The sequence below is a fragment of the Penaeus japonicus genome, unplaced genomic scaffold, assembly GCF_977035675.1.
Source record: "Penaeus japonicus unplaced genomic scaffold, GWHDUDI00000001_assembly GWHDUDI00000032, whole genome shotgun sequence".
Taxonomy (NCBI): Eukaryota; Metazoa; Arthropoda; class Malacostraca; order Decapoda; family Penaeidae; genus Penaeus; species Penaeus japonicus.
In genome coordinates this window covers 20,595,282-20,617,781 of record NW_028234434.1, presented here as the reverse complement: position 1 = coordinate 20,617,781, position 22,500 = coordinate 20,595,282, and the positions used below count along the sequence as shown (strand labels likewise).

The window sequence follows — 22,500 nt, the reverse complement described above, 5'->3', positions numbered from 1 at the left end:
CTCACTCACCCACTCACTGACACACTCACTCACTCACACACACACAAACACACACACGCACACAAACACAAACACAAACACAAACACTCACACACACATACACACAAACAGTATAAACCGCCAGAACCCAGAGCCGTCATGGAATACCTTTTTATCAAAGTGGAATGGCCTGGAATTTCCGTTATAGAGTGCGATTATAGCTATCGACGTATTTCCTGGGGCTGGTATGGCGAGAGGAAAAGGCACGGGTGTTTGTTGCAATTTTTCGCTCCATTATTATGCAACCCTTTGTGTTCAAGGGTGTAAGGACACTTTTATTTATCTCGCGATTACGTAGTGGAGATTTCCTTGATTAGGATTTCTTGGTTCGTGTCTTTTATCTTTGGTCTGTGTTTTATCTGTACTTTGTAATTAAAACTTATGATGCGTTTGTTTTGTTTGTTTGTTTTTTTCGTCACTTCTATATTCGTAGGATCGATAGAGAGAAAAAGCGTCCGCCTCCACATTCTGTCCCGCTCTACGTCGTGCATTAGTGATGCGATGTACGTCCGTGTGTGTGTGTGTGTGTCTGTCTGTCTGTATGTATGTATGTACGTGTGTGTGTGTGTGTGTGTGTGTGTGTGTGTGTGTATGTTTTGTTTGTTTTGTTCGTTTGTGTATTTTTTTTGTCTGTCTGTTTCTCGGCGCTTCTGTCTTTAACATTATTTTCTGCCACTAGAATCACAGGCGGATATTCTTAGGCAGAACTTGAAATAAAGCTCGAACACTTATATGCTGCGCATCTGTCATAAATGTCACCTGGCGCGCATACCTCCGCCCGCCCCATTCCCATGCGATAAATCATCTTCGAAGCATGTCACTCGCTGCATCACCTCACCGCGCGGACACGTCATGCGGAACTTAAGTCTTAACTCTCCGCTTCTTCCGCCAGATGAAAAACGTCTACAGGAGAGACCAGCGTTTCTGGGCGCGCCGACCCCTCACGGAAGATATGGTGGTGTACGCGGCCTATGATGTGGTCGCACTCGTGCCCACCGTCTATGATGCCATGAAGAAGTGGGTATCTACTTTTTTTCGTTTTTTTCCTTCTTTTATTTCTCTCGCCCTCTCTCTTTCTCTTTCTTTCTTTCTTTCTTTCTTTCTTTCTTTCTTTCTTTCTTTCTTTCTTTCTTTCTTTCTTTCTTTCTTTCTCTCTCTCTCTCTCTCTCTCTCTCTCTCTCTCTCTCTCTCTCTCTCTCTCCCTCTCCCTCTCTCCCTCTCTCCCTCTCTCCCTCTCTCTCTCTCTCTCTCTCCCTCTCCTTCCCCCCCTCTCCCTCTCTCACTCTATCTATCTATCGCTCGCTCTTTCTCACTCTCTCATAAACTCATTCTTTCCCTCCCTCCCTCTCTCCTTTCCTTTCCTTCTAGGTATATATTGATAGATATATATTTACGAGCATAGAATGACAGCATATAGTCTTCACAGAGACAATCCATATAAATAAATGCCCATGATCCGCAGGCAATGCTTACTAAAAATCCCCTTCTTATCTCCATCCCCAGGCAGTTAGACCCTGCCCTCATGCCTCTGTTCGAGGAGCTGTGCCAGGAGCAGGTCGAGGCCATGATCCAGCCGGAGGAGGTCAAGCAGAAGAAGAAGCAGCGCAAGATCGAGACCGAGGTCGCCGAACTCAAGACAAAGCTCGCGACCACCCAAGCCAGAGCCATCGTCCTTTCCAACAGAGAGATCAGATTGCTTAGGTAAGGTTTTGACGATGGGGATTTTTGTGAGTGGGATTTAAACGTCGGTTTAATTGTAGCCTCTGTTTAAAGTTGTGTTGTGTTAGTACTGATGTTGTGGTTTTCTGGTTGTGGGATATTGTGGGAATTAATAGACATTGTGAAAAATCTCGATCACAGATCTGCTGGAAAAGTGTCTTGTAATTTTGTTTTTATTTTGATGTTTTCAGATACCTAGAATTAAGTGATGAAGAACGCGAGAAGCTGGAAGGGTCTTATAAGGTCGCTAAGAAATTGGAACGTTTACAGAGCAAGAAGGAAAGGTTAGTCCACCGAAATCTTATATTTGAAATCAGAAATGTAGGGTTTTATTTATTTGGGGCAGGTTATTTTCTTGTGAATATGAAATTTTAGGGTATCTTTTCCCTTTTATAACTTTATTTAGAAATACGATATTCAAGTAAATTTAGATCGAGTTCCAGGATGCATTAGAATATTCACAAATGGTTTTCACTTTCAGACATATATATCCATGTTATTATTCTCCTTAATTTTGAAGTTGTATTTTTTGGCAAATCTCTAATCCAAGACTTTTTTTTTTTTTTTACTAACTGTTGAAGAAAAACCTCCTTCATCCACGAGAAATGGCTGTTAAGCCCTGTTTACAGGATGATCTTGTTTTTTAAGATGGAGTCAGACTTCTTTGTATTCCTTTTCAGGATATTGCCATCTGCTTATATTACTACTACAGCAAAGAGACCTTGAAACAAATCTGACCATAAAAGTATCTATGTATTTTTAGTTCTTCACCTCAACCTCTTATTCAATGACTTTTGTCTTTCAGGGATGAATCTCCTGACAAGAATGATGATGACGATGACAACAGTGATGATGACGACGACGACGAGCGAGACGGGGTTGAGGAAGGGGAATATCCAAGTCTGAGCAGTGTCGGCAGTGGGGGCTCTGGGGGTTCAGGGGGAGGACTGTTGTCTCCAAGGTGCGATGGGGAGGCAGACGCAGATGGATATGGAGGGTCACCATCACTCACCACGAGCATGAACATGGTGGAGCAGGTATTGAGTAATGGTACTATGGACCGGCTGGAGAAGATTGACCGTCTGGAGGCCATTTTAGCAGCAGCTACACAATTGTCTGGGGGTTCTTCTCCTGCAGGCACCACCACTAGCAGCCCAGCTGCTCAGTGTTGCTGCCACTGCCACAGCTACTCCCAAGGAGCACCTCTCTCTCCACAGACCTCTCCACCTCCCTCCTTGAACAGTGTGCCCTCATCATCAGCGCCCACAAGTAAAGCTGATGCTGAATGCCAGACTCTCAGTACAGGCGACATTGTGATCACCAAAGTGTTCTTCCCAGATAGTCCTGATAATGTCAAGGACAAGAAATGATATGTACAGCATGTATATAGTTTTGTATATTTTTAATTATTCTTGAAAATGTGGTCAAGGCCACAGTGTGATAGTTAGGTGGTGTCAGAACATGGCACCAGTGATAGAGGGCCTCTGGGCTCAAGCAGCTAGCTAGGGTAACTCACCTGCCTCAGGTATTTAGCATAAGACTGACATCCCTTGTATTTACTTGGGAGAATGCGTCTTATCGAAAAATGCCTCAATCTGGTAATGTATCCTACCCACCAGACATGCTGGTGCAAGACTAACTCAAGCTTTAATACCCAACACAAGTGAAACTACCAAAGTCTTTTATCATTTTTCCAGGTACTTATTTTGCCAGACAATTATTCTTTTTATTCTATTGTTATTAGACAATATAAATTCAGCTTACTTCTATGCTGAAGTATTGCTAGAGTTGGGATGCTTTTAGGGTTGGGAACATATCGTTAAATGCCTTCTTAGGTACATTAGGTTTTATTTTAACTTAACTTACTCAGTGGTATTTCTGGTGAAATATATCATTGAGCGCAGCAGGTGAGGCCAGGTAAGACCCAGACTTACCTGAGGAACCCATGAGGAGCCTTCACTGCTCACAATAAATCCCTGTTGAGCAATGTGTCTATTTTTCCCCCCATCTAATATGATTTTGAAAGAATAAAGGTATACATATGACGAAATGAAAATGTGTGTATATAAGAATTTCCTACTCATTACAAAATGCTTATTGTTCAGTGCACTGTCTTAAATAATACACTTTAAGAACATCTGATTCAGACTATAGATATTAACCCACATTTACTCAACATTATCTTCAAAGTCTGTCCAAGTGATTTGGAAAAAATACAAGTTTTCATCAACTGTTGCATTACAATCTACAAAGGAACAATGAAATTAAATGAATACTGGGTATCACATATATTTGGTAAATTAATCAGCAATGCATTTTCCTGTTACAAGGACCAACCACATCACTACATTGGGAAAGATGCATGTAAAAGTGAAGCTAAGAAAATGTCGTTTTTTTGAGACAAAAATGAGCAGAGAGAAAAAAAAACAATTAAAAGTATATTTACAGTCAGTCATACATTTGGGTTATTTACATACAAATCTAAAACATTTCTCAGGTGGGTCAAAGGGGAAGGGAATGGATGTCAGATTATATAGGAAGACAAGGTTACACTGTGAGGTATGCAGAATCTTAATGCTATCCCATGGATAAGGTTTCATAATAGTTCTCTGACTTGGACTAACATCTTACAAAACTAATACTATTTCTCAAAGGGTTTCTACTATTTTTTTTTCTCTGGTTTAAAACTCTTAACCACATAGTGCCATAAATCTTTGTAAAGTTCAACAAGTAGACTTCGGTTAGATTTTTCTTTGCAACATCTGTAAAATTAATACAATTTGTGGAAGAATGGTATCATGCTGAGATTCCTTAAACTATTCAATTTTTCCTAGATAAAAAGCCCATGCATTCTGCTATCCTAATCTGATTATTAATATTCAAGAGAAGAAAAAGTAAAACTATAGCTTGTTCTGTCTTATGAGAAGATGGGCAGCTCTTGACATACCTCTGTCACATAGTAAACCTGTTTCAGACAGCCACCTCTGTGCAATACTAGTTTTCTTCAGGTCCCATAGGTGGCTGTCTTGAACAAGTTTGACTGCTGTGATTTTTACCTTTTCATCACAACAGTAACTCTTTCATTCTCTCACTTTATATCCTTGCAATTCCATATTTTTCTCCATTCTACATTTAATGAATGATAAATACCATGATGAATAAAACACAACATGAGAGAGACGAAGTTGGAATTATGACTCACATTTAACCAAGGACATGGGAAATGGGAGAATAAAAACAAAGGAATGACGGCTAATCTTCCTCATTACGGTTGATATTGAAAGTTAAAGAAAAACAAGAAAACAATGATGTGAATTCTCCAATGGGAGAGAGTTGACACCAGCTGTATTTCCTATAAAAATATATAAGAAAAAAACAAAAAGCCAACTTAAACTGTAATTTACTACCTCACCATAGCCATGCATTAATAACTTTCTTCCTAATGCTTGTTGATAAAAAAACAGATCAAACTTACACATGACCACAAATTCATTATTGCAAATTTTCTGGTTATGTGGCAGTAACCCTGACTTCAGTCTCTCTCGTATTCTGTATTTCCCAAATTAACTGAAATTTCTCCAAGGAAGGTTAATAATTAGTTTGGTAGCTTCACACTTTAAAAAAAAAATAACAACCCTTTTGTTGGTAATGTGTTAAGAATACATATAATATTTAAAGGATAAACAAATATGAACAATTCAAAAGATCAAGTGAGATACATATATATAATACCTATCAACATTAAATGCATAATTAGGCACCATTAATAAGGCTACATGTTGGCAGACATCATAAGAGCTGGACATCATTTGTTTCGTCAACGATCTTAAATCATTACATAGTACCATCAACGGGAATTTCTTGTTCAATATATACCGGTATATATACATTATGTATGAATATATATGCATATGTGTATAGGTGTGTGCACATGTATTTATATACATTATATACACACAAACATACATATTTATATATATAATTTTTTCTTTTTGTTTTTCTTCTTTTTTGCTTCACTTTAGTGTAACGGTTTCCAGTTTCTAACCAAATACACATGAACACCAGGATATCCCTGCCATTCTAAACACTTTCACTGCGGAAAATAAAAGAAAGAAAAAAAAAATTAAAAGAAAAAAGTGCACTAAAAGCAAAAATTCTAAAAGCAAAGTACTCCATTCCTTACATGATGAGTTTCACAAACATCAAATTAAAACAAAAAATAAAAGAAATTGACAACGGGAAGACCAACTTTAAATTTGGCTTAGAGACGTCTGCCAAGCTATTCCATTAAGCTTTTGCCAACTCTATAAATATATTTCTAGTTATACATTTCAAACTAGCCTTTTCCCAGCATTTCATCACTGTAACAACTTCATTCTTTTACTGTGATTACACATTGAAAAAGTATATATGATTGACTGGCAACTCAATATGGCTTCCTCGGTCTCCTTCATATCACTTACACCACATTACCTTCTCTTTACCTGTATTGCATACCAGAAGAGCATAGCTTTTTTAGGCTCTACTAAAACGATAACAATAACAATAGAATTAGAGTAAAAATTGACAAGCAAGGTTAAGCATTTGAAATTCTGTTACAAAAGTTCTCAACTTGCGAGTAAGTTCATCACACTCCATAGCCACTTTTTATAGGGTAAGCACTTCTGATTGTCTATGATTTTGAGCACAGGAATCGTTAAAACAAGATCTGCAGTAAATACCTTCCCTTAATCTTCACATTGCAACTGTCCATACAATAAATCTCAACTAACTAACCTATATGAATACTTTATTAGCAAGCAACAGCCTCTGTATATATTAAGCAATATTTTTTTATCTTACTATTATCTCACCATAACATTCTACTGAGAAAGCTTGGCATCCCTATCATTATGCAATGTCTGAATTCATGTTTATTCTCCATAATATTGACAAATCTTTCATAAAAAAAAAAACTAACATTCATGGGAGGCTTAAATAATGAGCATAATATAATAAAGCTTTAGCATCAGAAAAAAAAAAATCATACAGATCAGTTCTTGTAACTATGACCTTTTATAGAATCTCAAATAATAATGATTCTTTTTCATAACACTTCATACACTATTCCTTATAAAATTTCAACAAGCATAAATATTAGTAACATAATTACAGAGGGTGGGTAGAATACAAATTAGTTGTTGGTTTACATTTACCCAACTGTAACAGTACCCAGTCGATTTAGCCGAGTGCTCTCTATTACATTTTTGATCATCACCATCTGATATATAAGCACTACCCTGCACAGCTAACATCACTGTCAAGCTTCCTCTTCTTGCACATGTTTTCTTTATGAATGGATGGAAAGACAACAACACTTAAGTATTCTATAAACCTAGCCAGTTTCATCCACTTCTATTGGCTATTCACAATAAAAACAACTGAGAAAAACACAAAGAAAATATTGACCATTTCAGTATCAATACATATTCATGGAAGAAACATTTCTTTACATGGCTCCTAGCACGCGACAATCAATTTACTCCCGAGCGCAACATACTTCTTTTTCTTTTTCCTGACGATCGGAGTGGGGAATCCCATGCAACAGTCACTCAAACGGCTTCTCTCACACAGCTTTGTCTTACCAATTTGCAGTTTGGTATGACCACTTATCACTACATGTTGTGGTAGGGACTTTGTGGCAATGACTTAACGAGTATATAAAAACTGGCAATATCTGTTGTCATTGCCAAACTGGAAGAATTCTATGGCTAAAATTGTGCTCTATACATTTTTTAAAAAAGCTCCTTACTTTGAACTTTTATTTCTTATGCATTTATGCTTGCAAACTCATCTCCGCCTAAGAAAATACTAATAATTAATAAAAATCATGATACTATTTCAGCAACTTTCCTGGCATCAACGACAATGCTCATTCTTTGCAATGATTAGCTAAGCAGCCATTCCTGCAGTTACACATGACATACAAGTTTTAGATGACCATCAGTATATAAAGATAAGAGAAAAATAAAAGCTAAGATGATATGGCATTGAGCCAACTTCCAGGAGCATAAGCAGAGTGTCCACCTCCCTCCTCAGACCCAGCCTCCAGTCAGTTTGTGGAAGAGCTCATCGTTCAGGTTCTGATTTGCGTCTTTCGTCCTCATGGAGAGGAAAATGTATCCACCAATGAATTCGTGAACAACCTGAGAACAAGGAATGGGTGATAATTCAACTAATGTATATTATACTATTCACATAAAATTAGCTACCAACTATTTACTGCTCTTCTCATCACATCTAATTCTTTTGTAATCATAAATATTCAGATACTTTAGAACAAGACTCTGTTGTAAGATACTTAACCCTTATGAGACAGGCTACATTTTAAATTATGACTTGGATACAAAAAGAAAAAAGAAAAATGTTTAAAGATATGAAAGATAACCCTATTCATCAAGCATCTACTTTACCTTGCAATCAGCAGTCAAGCAAGAGAACACCACATTCTCTTCTTCAAACTGGATCATCATGTGTCTTGTCTCCCAGTTGACATTCCAAGCCTGAAAGTAAAAAAAAAAATGTGGTTAGGGAAAGGAGTAATGAGCAGTACCAATTAACAGTTCAGAAAGTCAATAACAGAATTTCCAATATTTTTATCATACGGTTTAGTTAAACTATTTACTACATCTCACTCTCACACACACACGCACACACGCACACACACACACACACACACACACACACACACACACACACACACACACACACACACACACACACACACACACACACACTCACACACTCACACACTCACACACTCACACACTCACACACTCACACACTCACACACTCACACACACACACTCACTCACGCATGCACGCATGCACGCACGCACTCACTCACTCACTCACGCATGCACGCACACACTCACTCACGCACACAAAAGAATACAAGGATATACCAGACAGAAAAGCTCCAAGGCTATATAGCAATGATTGACTTTTTTCCTTACCTTCATGGTATTGTAACGCCATGTCTTGATGTGATCACCTGTGTTCGGTTCCATCCTCATTATTCTGTTGAAGGCTACACCTAGCAACTCCTCACGCTGAAAGAGGAACCTTTGTTAATATTACATTCATTACAGAACAATAAAACCCCTTTAAACCTATTTCACTTCACATTAAATTCAAAAAGTATAAGCAGATGACAGGCCCTAATACAAACCTTTCCAAAAGACCCCTGATCCAACCATCCAAATCAAAATCCGCTAACCCACGTAATTCCGAAACAGAGAAATCAAACTTCTCACCTTGTGTCCCATATGTTTCACCAAGAAGAGTGCAATGCCATACTCGGGTAAAGCTTGCCAAGCACGAATGTATTGCAGCTTGGCTTCCGTCAGTGGTAGATCCTTAACATTGGCGTGAGCTTCCAGAATGCGCTGCACTGCCTGTGGTTTAAAAGAATGTGTTAGATCCAAGAATGCTATATAGCATCGTTGATGAGGATGAATTAGAATAATAATTGCTCCAAACATATAATTTGTGTACATATATCTTTCATAGAATAATGCAACTTATGATCATTCAACTCTCATAGTCTTGACCAATTAACAATGAACAATACACATTAAAGCATAAAAAAATTGAACTTGTTATAAATAGTGCATAAAGTTACTGTATGCTTCCTCCAAAACCAAGCAAATTTGTTCCTGCAAAAAGATACTGCGTGCTCTGCTTTATAAAGCACACTTATACCCACTCCAACGAATTCACACAAACACCCACACTAATGACAGATCACTTCAAGTCACTTGCTGAAGGTATTTCACATATGAATTTTTTTTAATTCAAATAAGTTTGTTTTCAACCAAATTTGGAAACTTCTAATCATAAGAAAATGCTTATATTGAGCCAATAACTTTTGTAAAGGGATTGGGATATGATGATCACTTTCATCATTTTTCTCATAATAGGTGTTGTACAGTTCATCTAAATAATACATCCAGCCAAAAATGTCTGGAATAATATCTTCCATCTTCAAGAACCAATATATCTACAGTTTTTAGATACCTTCAACACTTGACGAAGAGACTTGGAGTGTGATACCCGTACTCTAACATATACCTGTCTTTCCCCAAAAGCTTGTGGCACATGTGACTTGGTAAGCATTAAAGGGATAACACTTTCTACACACTCACAGATATGCTGAAAGACCTCAGGTGCAGATAAGAAAATGCTGGTGAAGTGAGGGAGGATGGGGTGAAAAAGTAAAAAAAATTCTCAGAGATTCCATTTGTACAAAAAGAAGATAACAAAATGAAGGGATACTAAGGCATTAAGCTACTGGTGAAGCTCCAAGGAAAGACAAAGTTTATAAGCAAACCAAAGAATGTAAATAAATTAAGAAAAAAGAAGGAGAAAAGAATGCAGAAATCCATAATCCCCTTTTCATGCTGGATATCCTCCCATTATATACACTTTTTTCAGTTTAGGAAGACAGTTATCCATCTTAAAGCAGAAGTTGGGTGACAACATGAGGATGTGAGCACACACAACACCAATTTACCATATTGTCAGGTAATGGGCCAGCACACCAGCCCCCCTGTATGGGAGATGACATCACACGTTATGCGTGTGGCTGATACACAACAGATACATTAAATAAGATGAGATCGTTCTCGTACTCTGGATAGCTAAATTGCATCTCAAGTAGCATTAGTGAAAGATTACATTCATTAGGTGAAAATCAATCCTGGTGATTCCTTTTCCCCTCTGGTAAAAAGATGAAGATGATTGTGATGAAGAATATAAATAAGAATATAAAGGCAGATACATGAAACAGTCAATAGAAACATAAGAGGCCTGAGTATCTTCAAAGCTAGATATTAAACTTTTCAAAGACGTATATAGTATTTCTCATCTTGTTTGCATTTTGTTGACTCATTGTACAAAATAAATAAACTGCTATGTCACACCAATAAGAAGTTTAGAAATTCTTATCACCAATAGAAGAAAAAATGGCAAAATACTTATGGTATAAAATTTCCAAAGAAAATGCAAATCATCAAATTTCATAAGCAGACTGGAATGCAGAGGAGTGTAATAATCTACTCATCTACCGAACTAAAAACAAAAATAAAACTGTGGCTATAAATCAAATTAAAATTTAAAAAAAGACTATAGCACTAAATTTCTTGGGAAAACTGCCAATACTTCGGAGAATAATGCTCGCAAAATGTACATGTAATTAATTACTTGAGCTGACACCATGACACCAAGCAATGAACATTTGATGATGACAGGTAACCAAAGATTTTGTTTACCGGAGAAGGTCCAGGAATGCAAGTGCCTGGCTAACATCAGGAGAGAGAGAGAAGAATGTTATGGCAGTTGTACATACAAACAATTAGAATAAGGTTAATCAATAAATAAATCAAATATTATCTGACCACATCACCCAATCCAGTAATATCACTCTCATATTATAAAGATAGCCAATCACGAATGAGTCAAGTGCCCAATCTGAGCCAGAAAACTGATAACTTTTTTTGAAGCATACCTCCTTATAGCATAAGTGAGTCATCTTTAATAAATTGGAACCACTTAAAACTTAGTAAAATTATATATATTCCTTAAAACAGGCAACTTGCCACAAACCAATGAAATAAAGGATTATAACATTGTAATGTATCATTGCTGCTACTCTACCATTAAAATATATAAGTTATTCCATTAGAATAAGCAGAATATGATTATGATTGTTACACAAGAAAAGTTCAGTTCACAGAGAAAGTACCAATATGCGTAAAATTACCATCATAAAGATATGGTTCCAAACTCATACTGACCTTGCCCCTTATGCGACGCACAAACCTAGGTGCTAGGTAAAGCTCTGGCTGGATGTCTAGGCTCTCTGGGTTGATGACTGGAGCAGGAGCTGGGTGCTGCATGGACAGGAATGCCAGGATGGACTTGACCTCACTGTCATAGGAAGAGTCTGCGAGCGATTTTCCCTTGGAAGCCAGACGCATGGCAGCCATCCATCTCGCATACTGTTCCTCCTGAACAGATAAGATTGAAGTTAGTGTTAATCAAAGATAGAATAAGAAAGTATGGACATCAAGGATCATCAGCTTCATGCCAAATCAAAAGGGGATATACATATTTACAAAAAACAAACAAACTGTAATTGTATAAAACTACAAACAATCCTGTCAATGTGCTGGAACTATTTAAATATTTCTTATATCAAATTACAATCTTCATAAGGGACCAAAAAGAAGAAGAAGAAAAAAAAGAGATACACTTGCAATTTGCAAAACTTTTAAACATTTTATATAGGTATCTTGGCTATAAACTTTGACTAAATATATTCACATAACATTAAAATGTATTCTTCCTTCTCCCTCTCTCTCTGTCACCATCCCAGCTACAAACAACTCACCGAGGAACATCTGATAAGATAATCAGTCATGCCATCTGAGGCTGGCACTTCCAACTTGATACCATAACGCTGCTGTGAAATGTTTACGTCAGGAGTAACCTCGCATCCTCTCAGACTGATCCTCTCAATGGGGTCCTCGTTGGTGCCATCGCTGGTCTTGTAGTAGCACAGGTTCATATCCTTGCATGTGAACCAGTACTGCTTGAAGCCCTTCAGTGTGAAACGACGTGGCCTGAGGAGTGGATCTTTTTGAGTTTGTGCTTTTTATTGAAACTTGTTGATTTTATTAATGATGGCCAGCTGAAGAAGCAAATGGTGATAGCAAATAAAAATGATAGGTTTCATATAAATCTCAAAGATATTAAAGTAATAACAATAAAAATTACAATACCAGCTACACACTTCATGAATTTGAGGTAGTCTGCCAGTTCTGGGATGTGCATGATGTCGGCTGGAGTGGACGACACATGGGAGCCCTCCAATGACATCTGAAGTTCACTGAGTGCACGGTCAATGTCATCCTCGCCTCCACTGTTCATGTCTGGCTGTGGTTGGTTGACTTGCAGGTTCACTTGGAGCTGAAAAAAAGGAGAAAGTTAAATTTGACTTCTTCCATTCACAATTTTATTGTTGTTTAGTTTAACCTTTCCAAGATGGGGATTTGTTTTGGGTTGATGACTTTTAGTACTGCATCTTTCCTTTTGTTGAAATTACAGTCTATTCATTCCTACAGTTATGATTAATAATTGTACCAAATGCTAATCAAAATCACTTGGCTAATATATCATATATATAGATTCATATCTCATACTATAAAACTAGAAAATAAAACAAAATACACATCATAAGATGCTTAGCCCGAGGCTTAACATCTTCAAATGTGGCTTGTCTTGGAAGGGTTAAAATATGAACAAATAAGCTAACAATGCAAACATGTAATGGGTTCACTTTGCTACTGATTGTTTAATACCAATGCTTTCTGAGTCCTTAACAAGCCTTACCTGCAGAGCTGCAAACATGAGCATTTCTTCTTCGGTGCAGTCGATTTCTTCATTCATGATGGCCCACTTGGCCTGCTCAAAGATGAGGTTGATGCGCACAGAGTCGTATTTAGGGTTGAGGTCATAGAAGGAGAAGAACTTGAAGCGGAGGAGGAGAGTGTCAAACTCACGTACTCCTTGTTCCATGATAGAGAGGGAGGAGTCAAGCCAGCTATAATCACATGCAAAAAAAAGGAACAGTATTAACTAAGGAAGTTCACCTTTTCATACTCACTCACACATTTTTCTAGAGATAAAGTTATAAAGGTATATTCAGATATATATATATATAAGAAAGAAAATAAATAATTCCCTAAAGCACCAACAAATAATGCTATAAAATAACAACAGGTACCTCATGAAGCAAAACACTTACGATACATTCATCCTTGCTCTCTCGAGGAGGGACTTGGGCCTGACCAGCCGATTGCGTGCCTCCTCTGAAGGATGAATGGGAGAGTTGGCAAGGGAAGCCACAAATTCGTCTGAGCCATCAATGCTGTCGATTGTGTTGTTGAGGCTGCCAACCCCATTGCTGTTGAATCTCCAGGTGCCAGTCTGTGAAAAGAATAATATATCAAATTTATGCAAAATACATCCATTAACTCTGCTAATAACCAAGATGTTTCTACTTCCACACTGGTATTTATGTTTTAAATAGGCACATGAGAAAGAATTCTTCATTAACTGACAGATCTTTCTTATCTTAAAAGGCAAACAGGGAGTCTAGAGGTTACAGTAATTCTTGGCTCTTAGCCTAGTGGTTGGTTTTCACCACAGCAAAGAATTAAAAAATGTGATTTGAAAAGATAATCATCTCTGTAATTGTACCTCCAACTGTCCTTCAAACAAAATCTGATTCGTATATTCATGCATTCAGCTGAACTTTAGATGAACTTCAAAGTTTGTAAACATGTTCAAGTAAAATAGAACCAAGAAAATTCATTCTTAGATCCATACCTTACAATCTAAAGTAAGAAAGAAAGAAAGAAAAAAACAAAAAAGCAATATAAAAACACACAAACACACACACAAAAAAAAAGACAAAGTACACCTTGTTTAAAGATCATCTCAAGCTTACCGGTGATCCAATGGGCGTCCTGGTGGGAGAGTTTGGCATGTGGTGTGAGGCAGCTGAACGGTCCAGAGAGCCGTTGCTTGAGTTGTGCGTCTGGTTTGCGATGAAGGAGTTTGTGTCGGCCGGGGTGCCATTCTTTGTGGTCGCTGTGCTTTTCTTCTTGATCATCTTCTCTGAGTAATTGTATTTGAGGTTATCTTGGGTAATTGGCTTGCAGAAGGACAGCTCCTCGGGGTACCGGATGCCTAGGCAGGGAGTAGAAGCATGTTAGAGAATACAAGGAAAATATAATGATGAAGAGATCTATCTCTAAATCTTGCCTCACACAGACTCTACTGAGGGCCTCTTGTGTGATGATAGGAGTCGAGGTTTCCTATATTTTGTGATCTTTCTTGATAAGCATAAGACCTAGAATTTAACCAAAAAATTAACCTATAAAGGGAAAAAATATGATTTAAATTTTTTAATCTAAAAGTATAAGAATAAAATGAACACTTTTCTTTTGTTTGAAATCTATAAGGAAAAGATATTTTTCAGCATTTCAAGTTCTGAAATCTAGCATCTTACAGTTACTAAAGGCACCATTTTTATATAAAAACTTAATTGAAATTGAAAAGTTTTTTTTTTCCATTATTGTAAATTTTCATTTCACACAACTGTGCGCAACAATCTTACAGACTGGCTTCCAGTGTATTGGTATTGGTAATGGCATCGACCAAACTTTGCTATATATATATCAGTATTGGTATCAGATAAAATTTTGGTGTTGGTAAATCCCTAATTACTGAATAAAAATAACCTAACACTTCTAGCAAAATAGATATACAAACAGTATCAGAGAATCAGTGGTGTACATGAATTAATATATATGCTCTTTCCTTATATCTAACAGATCCAAAAGAACATAAGATAATTCCACAAGCAAAAAAATAAACTAATAAAAAATAAACAACAAAAAATCAAATAAAAAAGAGTAAATAACAATAATCATAATAAACTGTAAACAAACTGAAATAGAAATGGGCTACCACTCTCCCTTTCACATATAAAAAGTCCAATAGCCAACTAACCTTAGGCAAAATCCTAAATTTTATTGGTCATAAAATTCTCCTAAGCTTTCAAATTTGGGATATTATGCGTTAAAGCCCTCATACAGGTTTCATTCTTATTCAAGAAGGTCTACAAGAGTAAATATCATTACCTAAGTACCTGCATTAAAAGTTAGGCCAGTATACTACAAGATCTGTAACTTTATAGATCTTATTCAAGTCAAGACATAAAGTATACAAAGGGGAGTTGGAGGAGTGAGAAGGATGATAAAGAATTATGGCAGAGGGGGAGAATGAGGGGGGAAGGAGAGGAGGAGGAGGAGGAGGAGGAGGAGGAGGAGGAGGAGGAAAGGGAGAAGATGATCATATGACCTTAACTAAGTGAAAAAAAAGAGGAAAGCTAGTAGGCCTAAGCTACCAGAAGCATAGAGCACCAACCAAGCTGTTTGCAGAGCTGGACAACAGCATTGAAGGTCTTGATGGAGAAATCCACTCTGAAGTCCATGTAGCGAAGGTCTGGGAGTTGAACGCGAAGGTTCTTGTGCATGGGTGTGAACTCCAGCTGTGCTGCTGCCCCAACTCCATACTGGTCTAGTGTTGACCTGGTGTGGGTCAGCCACATGTTCTTCTTGGGCCACCATAGTGCATGGTCTGACCAGTCCACTGCAATGTCTGGAAAGGGAGATAAACAAAATTAGGTTTAAACTTAACTACCAACGTTTAATGTGTAGAGAAACTAAAACTGTTGTAAATCTGTTACTGATCTTTAATTTAAAGCATTATGCAGTACTTAAGAAAAAAAAAATATAGAAATTATTTGAGAATCTAAATAAAATTAATGAAAAATTCATTAAAGGGCTGTCTAATAATCTCTCAATAAAACATTTATTGGTTCAACTTACTGTACTCTAATTATCAATATTCAAATGTAGTGAATTAAAAAAACAATCAAATACTTTATATGAAATCAATGCAAAGAATGTTAAATATAGATCAACATAATACTAAAATAAAATAGTGAGTATATTGCAAATAGTTATGAAAAATATTTCACATCATCAGTTCTGTTGCAATGTGCAGCTTCAACTTATAAGTCATAAATACATAAAATCAAATGACAAAGATTTTCAGAGGCAAAAATATGCTTCTTCTCATAAATAACCAATCATCTTCCAATGAGAAATCCACAGCTAAGGATTTCTATAAACGTTTTAAACAAATTTGAAAACCAGAAAAATATTTTTATTAAAAAAAAGATTTCCTTATAAATCATCATATATTAGAATCCAGAGGTTTATAAAAAATAAAGAATGTAAGCCAAAGCCCATGAGGCATCTAAGACTGGAAAAAATTTCCTTCTTTAGTCTCCTTATTGGCTATGCTTTAAGTCTCTTCCTCAATCATCCTTTATCACATCCTTCTCTCTTGCCCTGTTTTGCAAATTCACACATGCATATACATACACAGAAACAACCAACCAACCAACCAAACAGATAGACCAATGACACAAACAACCAACCAAAGGGGGAAAAAATGCACAAATGAGCATACATCCAAATATGGTAATCAAATCAGGTCTCCGAATACCTTCACTTGTACACCACGGGGAGGCGGGTCCTTTTCGCTGCCATATCTCTCAACTACATAACTATACGTCCACAAAAAATACTATGTACATCATACACCTGGGGTAAATGGCCTTGGTCACTACCTCCTTCCCTTCCACCCTTCCTCATAACCACTATCTTTCCCCTTCCCTCCCTCTCTCCACCTACCCTTCCTCCCTCCCTCCCTCCCTCCATCTACCCTTCCTCCCTTTCTCCCTCCTCTTCTTCTCCCCGTAGACCCATAAACTCGTTGGCGGCGATTAAAAGAGCCGAGTTGTTGAACCTGTCCCCTTTTTACTACTTACTACAGGCCAGAAACTACGGTATGTTGGCTCCACCCGCACGAGATGGGATGGGTGGGATGGGGTGGGGAGGGGAGGGGGAGGGTTGCGTAAATAAGGTCGAGGAGAAGAGAACAGATGAAAGGGTAGGGGTAGCAGGGGAGGGGGAATGGGTGGAGGGAAATTGGGAAAGTCAAAGGGCGAGTTAGGGAAGGGAGAGAGAAAGAGAAATAATGAGAGAGAGAGAGAGAGAGAGAGAGAGAGAGAGAGAGAGAGAGAGAGAGAGAGAGAGAGAGAGAGAGAGAGAGAGAGAGAGAGAGAGAGAGAGAGATAGGGGGGGGGAGGCTAGCTAGGCTACTCACATTCAGAACTGATGTCAGTCCAGCTCCAACACCTACACGCTCACGCCTCCACACGGGCGTACCTGCACTACGGCACGCCCACACACTCCTACACACAAACACACACACACACACGCACGGTGCCCGCCCACATTCCGAACTACATCCTCCCAAAATACCAGGAAACACAACTAAAACATCCAATCCAGCCTCATCCATCCTAACGCAGACAAGACAACAATGAGTGAGTGAGTGAGTTGAATGTGAGTCAATCGCTCCATGGATCCGCTTGAGCGAGTTAGGTCGAGCATCGGGGAGTATAATCATTTAATCGCCCATATTGTGGGAGATCAGTGACGTCACGCCTCGTCCCCGTTCGTGAGATGTGGCTTCGTGTCATAAAATAAGAAAGCGAAAGAAAGGAAGGTGACAGAAAAACAAGAATAACCTCTTTTTTTAACACTGTCGGCCGGTTCTCAGACATTTAACACCATCTGCTTATGCATCCCGCACATTTTATGAGAGTTCGCCTCACATGTGGCAGACTTTTGTGTATCCTGAAAACCAAACTTACCGCGAGTAACCCTCGTCTAAAGGCGATAAAACTATAAGTTTTCGATATGTGATACAAAACATAGTCTGGCAGTGTAATGTGATAATCAACTAGGTCTAAAATATTTTAAAAATGTCACATACTACAGTTATTTTAAATACATGTTAACATACAGAACCCGTGATCAAAGGAAGCAAAATTGTAAATGGCATCCACATTTCCAATTGGTTTTCGTTATCAACCACATCCTATTTCCTATGACACACATACACAACATGTATCCTTTCTCCCCCCCCCTTATCTCTATCTATCTCTCTCTCTCTCTCTCTCTCTCTCTCTCTCTCTCTCTCTCTCTCTCTCTCTCTCTCTCTCTCTCTCTCTCGCTTCCTTCCTTTTATTATCAATATTAATCTCTGCACCTCCCTTTTTTCTCTCATCCTATCTCACCTTTTCTTTTTCTATCTCGTGTTTTCCCTCTCTTTCCCTTTTTCTCTCAATATATCATTTTTATCTCTCTTTTTCTCTATACATTTCCTTTTCTCTTTTTCTTCCTTTTTCTCCCTCTCCCCCTTCTCATTCACCTTCTTTGTTCTTCACTTCTTTTTCAACCTAACCTTCCCTAGCTCCAATGACAGATTATAGATTACTAGAAAATATAAGGTAAGTAAGTATGTGTCACCAGAACACCACACACAACCATCACATCAACAGACTAAGCAAGCCCACAGCTAAATAAACGAAATAACATACTAGATCAACAGAGCAAACGGTATGCCAATAATAAAAACCTTGATGACAGATATCAGTAAAATACACAAAAGGGGAAGAAGAGCATACAACTACAAGACATGAGAGTATTCGCGAGAAGAAGCACCGTGATATCAGAAGATATCAGAAGGATATAACGCGTAGAACCTTCGACGTCACAGGACTCCAGTCATAAGAACCTCGCGTAGCATTCCACACGCGCCTTCCTTCGTCAGTGGGACATGACAAGCCACGAGGCACTCCGACAGGGGGCGTGGGGGACGAAGCCTGGGAGGGGGGAGGGGGCGAGGGAGGAAAGAGGAACTAAGGAGATGGGGATAGAATGGGAATTAGGGAGAGGGTGAGAGAGAAAAGGAACCAGGGAGGATTAGATGAAGAGGAGGAACTAGGGAAGCGGGGGGAGGGAGGCGAGGGAGGGAGGGAAGAGAAGGAATAAAGTAGGGACCTATGAGGCACGGGAGAAAGAGGAGACCAGAGCGCGGGAGGGAAGGAGGGAGGGAGGGATGGAGGGGGGGTATTGGGGTCACGCGAGTGGTGTGATTATGCAGAGGGTTTGAGAGCAAGGTGGACAGGGCATCGTGACAGGACAAAAGGACTTGGGATAGAAGGTGGGGAAGGGGGAGGGTGGGGGTGGAGGGATGGAAGGCATCTTTTCGCCCGATGGAACGCCAGGGCAAAACGGTTCGGAGGATATACAGCGAGGAAGAGAGAGCAGGAGAGAAGAGAGGAGAGGAGGATATACAGCGAGGAAGAGAGAGCAGGAGAGGAGAGGAGAGGAGAGGCGAGGAGAGAGGACGGCCTCCTGGACCAGGCAGCATCCACTCACCGGCGATAGCGCTATCTCGCTGTAAGGATGTCCCGAGGCAACGTATCCTGCGTCACACACACACACACACCCACAAAGCGACCAAGATTTATATATAAACTCATAAATATATACATTGGAAATATGAATATGAATATACACATATACATGTGCGTGTGTTTTGTGTGTGTGTGTGTGTGTGTGTGTGTGTGTGTGTGTGTGTGTGTGTGTGTGTGTGTGTGTGTGTGTGTGTGTGTGTGTGTGTGTGTGTGTGTGTGTGTGTACATATATAATATACATATCTATCTATTTATACAAATATACATATACATATACATATACATATACATATACATATGCATATGCATATGCATATGCATATACATATACACATATATATATATATATATATATGTATGTATATATATATATGTATATATATATATATATATATATATATATATATATATATATACATATACATATATACATACATGAGAATATAAAGAAAGAGATTGAAAAGGCGAGCAAGAAGGCGAGGCATGGAACGAGGGCCAGCCACCGCGGCGGCCTCGAGCGTGAGAGTGACGATGGCCACTGCAGCAGCGTCCGCCGGTTGGGGCTAGAGCAGCGGCACCCCGTGTTAAAGAGGCTGGCACTCCCGAGTGGCACCAACGACTGTAAACCCGCACTGACATTATCCCTCTCCACCTCCTCTCCCCTCCTCCACCTTCTTCCTCCTCCTCCTATAAGAGGGAAGGAAAGGCAAGAGGAGAATAATTGAAAAATTGGAAGAACGAGAGGGGGGGGGGGGAGGGAGATGAAAGAGGGGGAGGGGGAGAGGGAGAGGAGGGATAAATTGGTAGGGAAATAAAAAGACCCACAAGTAAAAAGAGCAGGCTTCTAACCTCCCATAAGAGGCAGCCAAAAAAGATAAAAATGGAGAGGGAGAGAGGGAGAGGGAGAGGGAGAGGGAGAGGGAGAGGGAGAGGGAGAGGGAGAGGGAGAGAGAGAGAGAGAGAGAGAGGGAGAGAGAGAGAGAGAGAGAGAGAGAGAGAGAGAGAGAGAGAGAGAGAGAGAGAGAGAGAGAGAGAGAGAGAGAGAGAGAGAGAGGGGGTAGAGGGGACAAAACACATAAATAACCACTAACACTTGCGCGGAAACAACACCGTGGCGAAATCCCCTTCCTCCCCCCCCCACCTCTGAATAGGGATGGGGGAGGAGGAGGGGGGGGGGGTAGTAGCCTTCTACGTCACTTGCGGATTGGCACTGAGGCCCGACGCGGTAAAGAGGTTGGTGGGACGGAGTGAGGGAGAGGAGAGGGGGGAGAGAGGTCGGGGCAAGAAGGGAGAAGAGGTCGGGGAAGGGGGGGGGCGGAAGGAGGGGGGAGGTCGGGATAGGGGGGAAAGGAGAGGGGAGATGGGGGCAGGGGGAAGGGGGGGAAAGGGGGTGGAGGAGGGGGGGTGGGAAAGGAAAGGGGTTACGCTGCGCCAAAGGAACGTTTCTGGGAATTGCTTGCATGTATTAAAATACATTAACACTTGCCTTCGCCTCGCCCCCTTTCCTGTCCATGCTCTCTCTCTCTCTCAATATCATTCATATTGTTTTATTGTTTTTTTCTTTAAATTCTATTTCGTTTCTCTCTATGCATCATTCATCACTATAATCCTCTCCCCCTTTTCCCCCTTCAACAAAATATATCTTCCCTCTATTCATTCCCTTTCCCGAGTCGCTTTTTTTCCCCTAAATGCCGTTTTTCTCTCTCTCTCCACCCTATCCTTTCACTCTTTTTATTTGCCTACTCACTTTCTCCCTCCACCACACCATTACTCAACACTTATTCATTGCTATCTCTCCCAATACCTGAGTCAGGGGTAGATTGAGTCAGCAATGACTTCAGAAAAGGACCGACTGAAGCGGGAAAAAACGAGGACCGACTGAAGCGGGAAAAAACGAGGACCGACTGAAGGGGAAAAAAACGAGGATCCACAGAGACAATTAAGAGCTTTTTATCGGCAATGTCTAAATTTACGACGATCTACGGATGTTTCACCGCGTAAGAATGCTTCTTCTCTCTTCTCTTTTCTTTCTTTTGTTCTCTCTCTCTCTCTCTCTCTCTCTCTCTCTCTCTCTCTCTCTCTCTCTCTCTCTCTCTCTCTCTCTCTCTCTCTCTCTCTCTCTCTCCCTCCCTTCCTTCCTTCCCTTTCTTTCTTCCTTTTCTTTCTTCTCTTTTACTTTCCGCCATCTCTTTCTCTCTTTTATTTTCTCTCTTTCCTCTCCTTCTCCTCTTCATTCACCCTCTCCCTTACACTCATTCTCCCTCGTTTTATATAGTGATGTATTCCTTCCGTTCCCTCCCTCTCCTTATCTCGCTCCCTTATCTCTCCCCTCTCTCTATTTATCTCATGTACACTCGTTTTCTGCCCTTTCACTGTACCTGTGTCTGTCTGTATCTGTATAATTAATGGTCTCTTATGCCATGTGTCTGTCTGTCTGTCTGTCTAGATAGATAGATAGACAGATAAATAGATGGACAGATAAATAGAGAAAGATAGATAGATAGATAGACATATAGATAGATAGACAGATAGATAGATAGATAGATAGATAGATAGATAGACAGATAAATAGATGGACAGATAAATAGAGAAAGATAGATAGATAGATAGATAGATAGATAGATAGATAGATAGATAGATAGATAGATAGATAGATAGATAGATAGATAGATAGATAGATAGATAGATAGATAGATAGATAGATAGACAGATAGATAGATAGATAGATA

At 39.3% G+C, this 22,500-nt stretch overlaps 2 protein-coding genes across 6 annotated transcripts in view; one reads left to right on the top strand and one right to left on the bottom strand.

Moving 5' to 3' along the window:
• The window catches only part of egl (Egl_like_exo domain-containing protein), a 108,317-nt gene extending 104,572 nt beyond the window's left edge, over positions 1 to 3,745 (top strand). Inside the window, exons 5-8 of the mRNA XM_086556394.1 lie at positions 932 to 1,056; positions 1,543 to 1,740; positions 1,950 to 2,042; positions 2,564 to 3,745. Of these exons, the coding sequence (XP_086412520.1) occupies positions 932 to 1,056; positions 1,543 to 1,740; positions 1,950 to 2,042; positions 2,564 to 3,128 (981 nt within the window). The 3' untranslated portion in view covers positions 3,129 to 3,745. The remainder of the gene's footprint in view (positions 1 to 931; positions 1,057 to 1,542; positions 1,741 to 1,949; positions 2,043 to 2,563) is intronic.
• Positions 3,746 to 4,031: 286 nt separating this feature from the next.
• Fit1 (Fermitin 1) overlaps positions 4,032 to 22,500 on the bottom strand; it is a 50,172-nt gene continuing 31,703 nt past the window's right edge. For 3 of the 5 annotated variants that reach the window (XM_043007983.2, XM_086556399.1, XM_086556398.1), the window contains exons 3-13: positions 15,796 to 16,029; positions 14,312 to 14,553; positions 13,607 to 13,788; positions 13,192 to 13,402; positions 12,593 to 12,768; positions 12,191 to 12,422; positions 11,595 to 11,807; positions 9,054 to 9,194; positions 8,754 to 8,849; positions 8,211 to 8,300; positions 4,032 to 7,943 (exon numbers count right to left, since the gene is read on the bottom strand). In XM_043007983.2, coding sequence (XP_042863917.1) covers positions 7,833 to 7,943; positions 8,211 to 8,300; positions 8,754 to 8,849; positions 9,054 to 9,194; positions 11,595 to 11,807; positions 12,191 to 12,422; positions 12,593 to 12,768; positions 13,192 to 13,402; positions 13,607 to 13,788; positions 14,312 to 14,553; positions 15,796 to 16,029 — 1,928 coding nt within the window. In that variant the 3' untranslated portion in view covers positions 4,032 to 7,832. Of the gene's footprint in view, positions 7,944 to 8,210; positions 8,301 to 8,753; positions 8,850 to 9,053; positions 9,195 to 10,312; positions 10,349 to 11,594; positions 11,808 to 12,190; positions 12,423 to 12,592; positions 12,769 to 13,191; positions 13,403 to 13,606; positions 13,789 to 14,311; positions 14,554 to 15,795; positions 16,030 to 22,500 lie in introns of all 5 variants that reach the window. The other 2 variants (XM_086556396.1, XM_086556397.1) reach the window with 1 other exon arrangement.